Source organism: Mauremys mutica, chromosome 15, assembly GCF_020497125.1.
Source record: "Mauremys mutica isolate MM-2020 ecotype Southern chromosome 15, ASM2049712v1, whole genome shotgun sequence".
In the NCBI taxonomy this organism is placed as follows: Eukaryota; Metazoa; Chordata; order Testudines; family Geoemydidae; genus Mauremys; species Mauremys mutica.
Genome location: NC_059086.1, coordinates 9,819,005 through 9,829,269, shown reverse-complemented (window position 1 = coordinate 9,829,269; position 10,265 = coordinate 9,819,005). Strand labels below are relative to the sequence as shown.

General features: G+C 56.5%; 1 protein-coding gene across 1 annotated transcript; it reads left to right on the top strand.

Annotated features, from left to right (window-relative positions):
- Positions 1-1,463: 1,463 nt before the first annotated feature.
- On the top strand, positions 1,464-9,109 carry LOC123350256 (sulfotransferase 2B1-like). Its single transcript, XM_044988745.1, has 7 exons — positions 1,464-1,704; positions 2,988-3,156; positions 3,733-3,941; positions 5,436-5,562; positions 7,108-7,202; positions 8,181-8,361; positions 8,658-9,109. The coding sequence occupies exons 2-7, from the start codon at positions 3,021-3,023 to the stop codon at positions 8,771-8,773; spliced, it is 864 nt and encodes a 287-aa protein (XP_044844680.1). The 5' UTR covers positions 1,464-1,704; positions 2,988-3,020; the 3' UTR covers positions 8,774-9,109.
- The last annotated feature ends 1,156 nt before the right edge of the window (positions 9,110-10,265 follow it).

Here is a 10,265-nt window from a genome sequence, read left to right as displayed (position 1 = left end):
TGGGGGCTTGCCCTGCCACCCTCCGGCTTCCGCTGGGGATGGGTAGGGAGCCAAAAGTGGGGGCTTTCACCCACCCCGTGGCTTCTGATGGGGTTGGGAGCCACTGGGGCCGGGGGGAGGCTTCCCCTGCCCTGGTCTGCTACTGCAGAGCGGGGTCGGGGTGTGGGGCTTCCCCTGCCCTGCCTGCCAGGTGGTCAGGGCTCCAGGCTTCCACTGCTTGTTGGCGGATTTTTTCCGGGGGCCCCATTGGTCCAGAGGCTAATCGACCACTGCTCACAGCCAGGGGTCCCCTTTTTCTCTGTCTCCTCCACACTTGGAGGAGCCTTCGTGCTCAGGGATAGGCCAGGGCTCCCGATTCCACCCTTTGAGCAAGGCTCATTTATTGTTATTTAATACTTACTTGGCAGTAGCACTAGCAGTTGTGTGCCTGTGGTGCCAGGTGCTGGACGTGTGCACACTCACACCTGCATGTGGCCAAGACCCTACACACAGACCCTACACAAACAAAGCAAAGCACCTTGGGCCTGATTTTTAGGCACCTGAAGATGCAGAGCGGTGCCCAGTTGTGCCAAGGTGCTTTTGAAAATCTCGCAAGGCACCTATCTGCATCTCTGGCCACCCAAATACCCTTGAAAATCCAGCCCTTAGCCCCTCTCACCCTGCCCTATGGCTGCAGACAGCTGTCCTGAAACGGGCAGCGAACCCCCACTAGGAGGATTGGTGTAGACGAGAGTGGGGTAGAGGTGTCTGGGCCCCACCGGGCCTCACTGCTCTCCAGCTTGGCATGGCCACCTGCTTGTGCCATGCCTGGCTCGTCCCTGCCTCTGCAGCATCCGGATCCTCCCCTGCTTCTCCCAGACTCACCCCAGCCGGGGAGCAAGTGACGGGTTCCTAATTTAGCACCGGACACCCAGGGCCGCTTCTTGGTGACACTCAGTGCCTCTGGCAGCATAAAGGGACCTGAGAGAGGGGGGCCGGCTGTGTCGATACAGGCATGTCCCAGGGCCAAGGAGGGTTACAGGGGTAACCAATCTGTGGTCGCTCACTGTAACAACAATAACCCGTTCAGTGTGGTCTGGGATGTCCTGCCGAGTCCCCTGAGAAGAATCACCATGGAAACCCCTTTGAGCACACATGCAGGTGTGAGTGTGCCCATCTTCTCCGGGCCCTTCCTGCTGGCTCTGAATGGGAACAGCAGCCCAGCCCTCCACCACAGCCACAGCCACAGCAGCTCCTGTCTACATTTGCCTGTCTATTGCCGTCTCCCGCTGACTGTGTCCCTCCGCTCCATCTTATCTCTCTCTCCCCACACACCCCTTCTATCTCTCCAGCCCCCTGCCCACCCCCCCCCCCTCAGCTGGTTTAGTGGGCAGGCTGTGGTGCATAGGCTGAGAACGGGGTGGGGACTCTGTCCCTGTGGGTGTCTCCACCTCTTGCTCCGGAAGGGGCTGACCACCTGGACTTTGTCTCTCCTGGAAATCATTGGCCTCGGGGGCTGGGCAGGGCCTGGCTCCCTGATCCCTCCCCGTGGCAGACCTTCGTCCCCACATCTCCAAGAGCTGTGCCAGGCCAGGGCTTGGGGTGCTGCAGAGAGAGCTCCTGGTCTGGCCTCTCTTCCCTGGCGGAGGTCGATCCCCTGAGCTCCCAGGGACCTCACACTCTGACTGCTGCCTCCCGTACCCCCAGGCAGAGCGATCTGGGCAGGTGGGTACATGGCTTGCGGGGGAAGGGAGGCTATAACCAGGGGGCTGGCAGGGCTGGAGCAAGCACTCCCCAATGCAGTGAGCCATTAATCCCTGTGACAGGGAAAGCTCATCTCTGGGGAGGGGCAGGGCAGGGGATGCCTGGGGGAGGGGGGCCCAGCAGGAAGGGGACGGGGCAGAGGGTAACCAGGGGGAGGGGGGGCCAGCAGGGAGATGTGCATGGGGCACCCACTGCAGTGGTGAGGCACACTCAGGGATGGGTAGGAGATGCCCATGGGAATTTGTAGCAAAGTGATGACTCACCAGTGCAGCGCCTCCTGCTGGTCATCTAGGAATTAGCTCTTGCCCAGCTCTGAAGCGCCTCCTTCTGGCTGGTGTCTCACCTGCCTTAGGCCCCGTGTTCCTCACAGACCCCGGTGCCCTTTACCTCAGGGTTCTGCCCCAGCAGTACCCCCACACTCTGGGTCTCCCCTCCCAGGGGAACCCCCAACTCCCTATCTCCACCTCGCCTTAGTGGCTACTGCCAGTCATCATCTAGCCCCCGCTCCCTGGGGCAGACTGCAGTCTGTAATGGCCACTCATCATCGGCAAGGGGGTTGGATCTGCTGCCTCTGCCTTTATCTGGGCTGCCCCTCTGCAGCCCCAGTACCTTTGTGGGCCTTGAAACAACGCCTGCAGCCTGGGATTTTATCAGGCTGGAGCTCCCCTTGCCTTTCCCCAGCACTGCTCTGCTTCAGGTACAGACACTCCCTGGTTATGCAAACCTGACTTACGGAAAAAGTTCCATAAGCTTTTTCTTTTTCTTTTCCCTTTCTTTTTTTGGTGTAATTGCCGGGTAGACATTCCCAACTTACACAAAATTCCACTTACAGAATGTTTGCATAAGTCAGGGAGCACCTGTACCTTGCTCCCAGGCAGCTAACCCTTCCCACTCCAGGGCCAGAGTCAGACTCCTCTAGTGCCTGGCTCACAGCCCCTTTATAGGGCCAGCTGTGGCCTGACTGGGCTGGCCACACCAGTGATCAGCTACTCCCTCAGCTGCTTTCACTCCTTTTGCTAGCTGCAGCCCTCTCCAGGGCTGCTTTTAACCCCTGCCTACAGGGATTGGGTGCAGCCCCACTATGGGGCTGCATACCAGCGCTGCCCAGGCAGTGAAGCGGGAGTTAGGTAGACACAGGCCCAATGCCCATTGGCGGGTTGCACAGCGCTGGGCGGGAGGTAGATCTGCAGTCAGATAGATGCAGGCCCTTGTGCATGGTGATAGGCTCCTGCGTCTCCCTGCAGGGCTGGTCATCTCAGGCTCTGCGAGGCCAGGCAATGGCAGTGGAGAACATCACGTACCAGGGCATCAAATTCCCCCCTGCGTATAACTCTGAGCGGAGCCTGCGCTTCGCCCACCAGGAGTTCCAGGTGCAGGACGATGATGTCTTCAATGTCACCTACCCCAAATCAGGTAGGGCACTGCCGGCATGGACGGGGGATCATCCCAGCTCAGGGTGGTGGGAGAGGGCCCTGTTATCCTGGAACCCCATTATGTGGGGCATGGGGAGGGCTGGGTGTGTCTGGGGTGTCTATTAGGGGGTTGGAAATGGCTAGGGGGCACTGAGGTGGCTATAGGGGATGGGGTGAGGAGGCTTGCATGGCTATGGGGAGGACGGTGGGGAGGGCTATAGGAGAAGGCTGAGATGGCTCTAGGGGAGGACGGCAGGGAGGGCTGGGATGGCTATAGGGGATGGTATGATGAGGCTTGGATGCCTATAGGGGAGGATGGCTATAGGGGAGGGCTATAGGAGAAGGCTGAGATGGCTCTAGGGGAGGACGGCAGGGAGGGCTGGGATGGGATGATGAGGCTTGGATGTCTATAGGGGAGGATGGCTATAGGGGAGGGCTATAGGAGAAGGCTGGGATGGCTATAGAAGCGGTGGTGGGGCTCAGCCCTGTGGGCCCCACTGGCCCAGGGAGGCACGCTGTGCCCAGAGACAGCTCCACATCCCGCAAGGCACCTGTGACAGAGCCCCCTGTCCCCCAGGCACAGTGTGGATGACCGAGATCTTGAGCCTGATCCGCAGCGGCGGGGACCCAGCCTGGAACCGAACCGTCCTCAACTCCACCCGCGTGCCCTGGTTCACTACCCGCCTGGGGCTGGAGTCTGCACTGAGCTACCCCCGACCCCGCCTGCTGACCTGCCACCTCCCCATCCACCTCTTCCCCACATCCTTCTTTGGCTCCAGGGCCAAGGTGGGGGTTACAGTACAGAGCTGGGGGGTGGGTGGGAGAGTCAGGTTATGATGCAGAGCCAGGGTGGCAGAGGCTAAGGTGCAGATCCATAGTGTGACGGGTCCTCCACAGGGTGCCACCTGGTACTGGAGTACTGCTGAGCCCTCTGTTTTACCAGTCTGGGTTCCCTCTCACATGGTGATGTTGTGGCAAGCTGCAAAGCCCTCCAAGCTTGCACTCAGCAACATCCACAGGCAGTGGCCACACCCGGCTGTGCTCATGAATGCTCTACCAGCCAACAATAGAGAGGCTTCAGCCAAAGTACTCCCCTGCCTAGGATCTTGGTCAAAAACGTGAACAGTCTATTAGTTCTTATCCAGTCTGCCCCCTCCCTCGATGTGGAGCGGAATATGCACAAAGCCGTTGTTAACTGAGCTGAGATTTTTCCCCGAGCACGTCACTTAAACCACGCTGTTTTAGATAAAAAATATAAAATCGATTTATTAACCACAGAAAGATAGATTTGAAGTGATTATAAGTGATAGCAAACAGATCAAAGATAGTTACCATAAGAAATAAAACAATCTAAGCCTAATACACTAAATAGGATTTGAATCCAGCTGTGTCTCACCCTGTTACATAGACCAAGCAATTTGCTGATGTTTCCTACACAGACAGGGCTTTCTTCTTTCCTGCCTGGCACCAGCACGTGCCCCCCAATTCAGTCTTTTCCTCTAGTATTCTCAGCTGTTGGGTTGCAGGGAGAGCGAGGTTCAGTCATGATGTCACTTCCCCCTTTTATATCTTCCTCCAACTTGCTGGAAAGCTGTTTTGCTGTGACCTGGGTCAAACAGTTCCCATTGTGTGGTGCTATCTCTGAGAGGTTTCTATTCTACCCAGTCCCTGCGGTAATATATTGGGTATTGCCTCAATAGGCCATCAGCGTTGTTTGGCCTTTTTATTGTTCTACCTCAAATGCTGCTGGTGGGTGTCCCCAACCTCACAACATGTTTCAGTAGCACATATGTAGCCAAACTTCATAACTTCACAGACAATCATAGCACATAACATTTAACAGGATATTAATGTTCAACAGATTAAGACTTTTAGAATGACACCCCACAAGGCATGCTTTGTACAAAACCTATCCTAATCCTATCACCATGGTGCATATGGGTACAGAGTGTCTCTGTGGGGCACAGAGTGTCACACATAGAGAGTAGGGTTTGGGGCATGTGCAGCAAAGGACAGTCTTAAGCTTGTCCCTGAATTCCAAGTGCTTTAACCCTGCCCCCATGGAGCTACGGGTGTTTACCTGGCTCTGGGGCCAATGGCTGGACACCCACGGACAGTCAGACCGGGAGAGTGATGCTGGCAGCTCTGCTCTGCAGAGCACTTCAGGGGCTCCCTGACCTGTAGGAGAGATAATAGCAGAACAGCATTTCCTGTACCAGTCCCTACCCTTCGCCCCTCAGCCTATGACTTGGTCTGACCCCTGCCTGCGCTCCCCTCCAGGTGATCTACACACTCCGCAATCCCAAGGACGTCCTGGTCTCCTATTTCTATTTCTCCAAGATGTGCAGCTCATACGAGGACCCCGAGTCCTTCGAGCAGTTCCTGGGGGACTTTCTTAATGGGGATGGTGAGTGCGGCTTCAGGGCCTGGGACGTCTCGGGACATGGGAGGTGCAATACCTGATCCAAGCCTGGCCAGCCACAGATGCAGTCTGCCCCACATTACCATCCCACTGACTCCACAATCCCATCACTCTGCAGCCTTGGGCAGTGGTGTGTGTGTATCGGGGGTGGAGGTATTCACCCGAGCTCTCCAGTCCCAGCACCTGTCCCTAGCCAATCCCTGGGGGGTCTCTACTTGTGTCCCAGGGCATGGGGGTCATGGAATTGGGGCTCTTTAGTCTCATCCCATTAGGGTGACGCGAGCAGTGAGTCCATCACCCATGTCAAACTAACCGCACAGCTACATAGTGGGGAATAACCGGCTAGGGGGTGGCACTACTGCAAAGGATCTGTGGGTTAGAGTGGCTCGCACATTCAACGTAAGTCAGCAATGGGACAGCTGCACAAAAGGCTGCTATTGTTCTGGGGGGTGTTAACAAAAGTGTTGGTCTGCCAGGACATTGCCCCACTCTAGGCACTGATGAGGCCTCAACTGGGGGACTGTCTCTTCAGGAAAGACAGGGAGAAGCTGGGGAGAGGCCAGAGAAGAGCAACAAAACTTCTAAGAGGTTTGGCAACCCTGACCTATGAGGAGAGGTTGGAAGACTAGGGCGTTTTTAGTCCAGAGAGGAGGGAGCTGAGTGGGACCGGAGAACAGTCTGCAAATACGGGAAAGGTTGCTGTAAAGAGGATGGGGATTAATTGTTCTCCATGTTCACCCAGGGGAGGACAAGGGAGATGTAGGTTAGATAGTAGAACAAACTTTCCAAGAGTGTTTGTAGAAAGTGAATAAGGAAAGGTTATTTACTTGTTCCCATAATATAAGAACTAGGGGCCACCAAATGAAATGAATGGGCAGCAGGTTTAAAACAAATAAAAGGAAGTTCTTCTTCACACAGCGCACAGTCATCCTGTGGAACTCCTTGCCTGAGGAGGTTGTGAAGGCGAGGACTATAACAGGGTTTAAAAGAGAACTAGAAAAATTCATGGAGGTTAAGTCCATAAATGGCTATTAGCCAGGATGGGTAAGGAATGGTGTCCCTAGCCTCTGTTCGTCAGAGGATGAAGATGGATGGCAGAAGAGAGATCACTTGATCATTACCTGTTAGGTTCACTCCCTCTGGGGCACCGGGCATTGGCCACTGTTGGCAGACAGGATACTGGGTTGGATGGACCTTTGGTGTGACCCAGTATGGCCATTCTTATGTTCTTAAGGGTAGCTCAGCTCTGGAACAGGTGACCTAGGGAGGTTGTGAGATTCCATCACTGGAGGTTTCCAAGAACAAGTTGAACAAACCCCTGCCAGGGCTGATCTAGGGTGACTCGGCTCTGCCTTGCCGCAGAGGGATGGACGTGATGACCTCTTGAGGGTCCATCCAGCCCCACGTTTCTAGGAGTCTCCATTGGGGTGTCTTCTGCCTGGCAGGAGCATTCCCTGCCCACATGAGAGTCCCCTCTGTGCTGACTCTCTGGCTGACACTCACAGGCTGCTCTGCTCTCTGCCCCTGCAGTGCCCCACGGGTCCTGGTTTGATCATGTCAGAGGCTGGATGGAAATGAAGGGCAAAGAGAATTTCTTCTTCATCACTTATGAGGAGCTGCAGCAGGTAAAGTGACCCAGCCACATCCCCTCTGTTGTAGACTGGCCGTGGATCCACTGGAGTCAATCAGCGAGCTCCCTGGCTGGGGTAAATCAGGAGTAACTGAACTGGAGTCAATGAGGCTGATTCCCCTACTTCATCATGATGTAAATCAGGAGTCAGGGGGTTAGAGTGGGGGAGGGGGTGAGGGTGAGGGCTCTGGGCTTGGGCCAAGGGGTTCAGAGTGTGAGGGGAGGTCCAGGCGTGCCTGGGGCAGAGCGCTGGGGTGCAGGAGGGGATGCAGGGTGCAAGCTCTGGGAGGGAATTTGGGTGCTGGAGGGGGCTCAGGGCTGGGGGAGAGGGTTGCGGTGGGGGGGGAGGAGTATGGGCTCTGGGAGGGAGGTGGGTGCAGGAGGGGGCTCCAGATTGGGACAGAGGGTAGGGGTGCAGGAGGGGATGCAGAGTGCAGGGTCCGGCCAGGCGGCACTTACCTCAGGTGGCTCCCGGTTGGGGGGCAGTGGGGCAAAGCAGGCTCCCTGCCTGCCCTGGCCTGTGCTGCTCCCGGAAGCAGCCAGCATGTCCCTGCGGCCCATTGGGGAGGCAGGGGGCTCTGCACTCTGCAGGCACCACCTCCACAGCTCCCATTGGTGTAGTTCCCGACCAATGGGAGCTACAGAGTTGGCGCTCAGGGCACAGGCAGTACGTGGAGACCCCATTACCCGCCCCTCCCCTGTGGGTGCAGGGACATGTCGCTGCTTCTGGGAGTGGTGTGGGGCCAGGGCAGGCAGGGAGACTGCCTTACCCCACTGCACCGCCGGACTTTTAGTGGCCTAAAATCTCCTGGATTGGCTTCCGTAGCCTCCGGGAGATAGAGCCCAATTCCGGGAGACTCCCGGCAAAATCGGGAGGATTGACAACCCTATGCACCACCTGCCCAGGGCAGGGCAGCACGGGGGGCTCCGCCAAGCCGTGCCATGGTTACTGAGGCTGTTGTTTTCCCCCCAGGACCTGAGGGGCAGCGTGCAACGACTTTGCCAGTTCCTGGAGCAGGAGCTGGATGATGGAGCTATCAACTCGGTGGTGGAGAACGCCTCCTTCAGGGCCATGAAAGAGAACAAGATGTGCAACTCGACGCTGCTCCCCAGGGACATAATGGATCAGGACAAGGGCACGTTCCTGAGGAAGGGTGAGGAGATGGGTGCCCTGGGGCACTGCCCCCCAAGCTGCTGGGTATGGCGAGTCTGGGCCCCCCAGTAGTGACAGTGAGGGTTGCTGCTGTGAGCCAGCCCAACAAGGTTGACCCCATCTGTGGGGAGCCAGGGAGCAGAGCCAGGAGTGCTTGCTGAGAGCTGGGTGGGCTCAGCTCCTCCTTCTGTGAGCAAGCTCCCCTTGACGCACAGGGTGAGGGGAGAGACACGCTGACCCAACCCCCTCAATGGCCACGGTGCAAATCCTGAGTTGATGCCTCTCCCGATTTCACAGGCATCTGTGGGGACTGGAAGAACCATTTCACGGTGGCACAGAGCGAGGCCTTCGACAGGATCTACCAGGACCGGATGAGGGGGCTGCCGGAGGCATTCCCATGGGATGCACGCTAGGAATGAACTGCAGGGATAAGGCAGAGCATGGAACCGCAGGGAGCTGGGCTGAGTTAGTAGGGACAAGTGTCTGCAGTGGTTCACACAGACCGTGGAAGGGCATGGCTCTGGCCTAGCGGGATGGACCAGTGCCAGGAGCATTGCCTGGCATGAGTGTCCTCTGCCAGCACTGCCTCCCACACCCCTTCATCCCACCAGGCGCCCGAGTCAGCTTGGCCCTAGCCTCCTGGGGCCCATTGCATATCCGATTGCCCCCGTGAAGGTGTTCAGCTGTAGCCGCCAGCCACTGCAGCTTGCTCTGTCCGTGTCTTCTGGAATAAAGATCCCTCGGCCCTGTGTTGTCCCCCTGAACTTTCTCCGCAACCGCTACATAGACTGAGGCCCTTATGCTCGGTCACGTTCTGGGGGTGAGGGGTTGTGTCACCGCCTGCCCTGTAACTCGGGGTGCCTTAAATGCTCTGCTGCTCAGGCTCACACTCTGGACACCCATAGCCAGCAGATAAAATCATAGAATATCAGGGCAAATGGCCCCCTGGTGGCCAGGAACACGGATTGCGACAGGGAGCTTGTCCCGTCTGTGCTCTCAGGACCTGCGTGCTGGCACCCAGGCAGTGTGAAGGAGGAAGCACAGGAGCTCAGAGTCGGATGTGGGGCTCTGAGCCCCCGTGCTTCCTCCTTCACACTGCCTGGGTGCCAGCATGCGGGATTGAGCCAAAAGAAATCTGATGAGGTTCAACAAGGACAAGTGCAGAGTCCTGCACTTAGGACAGAAGAATCCCATGCACCGCTACAGGCTGGAGACCGACTGGCTAAGTGGCAGTTCTGCAGAAAAGGACCTGGGAATTACAGTGGATGAGAAGCTGAATATGAGTCAACAGTATGCCCTTGTTGCCAAGAAGGCTAATGGCATTTTGGGCTGTATAAGTAGGAGCATTGCCAGCAGATCGAGGGATGTGATTATTCCCCTCTATTCAGCATCTGGCCCCACACTACAGAAAGGATGTGGATAAATTGGAGAGAGTCCAGTGGAGGGCAATGAAAATGATTAGGAGGCTGGGGCACATGACTTATGAGGAGAGGCTGAGGGAACTGGGCTTATCTAGTTTGCAGAAGAAAGGATGGAGCTCGGCTGTTCTCATTGGTGGCAGATGACAGAACAAGGAGCAATGGTCTCAAGTTGCAGTGGGGGAGGTCTAGGTTGGATATTAGGAAACACTATTTCATTAGGAGGGTGGTGAAGCACTGGAATGGGTTACCTAAGGAAATGATGGTATCTCCATTCTTAGAGGTTTTTAAGGTCAGGCTTGACAAAGCCCTGGCTGGGATGATTTAGTTGGTAACTGTTCCTGCTTTGAGCAGGGGGTTGGACTAGATACCTCCTGAGGTCCCTTCCAACCCTGCTAGTCTATGATTCTGTGAAAGGGCTGGCTGCTCACAAGGAGTTCGGTGGCTGCTAAAAAAATCACAGAGCTGCTCACAGCCTGAGTTAGGT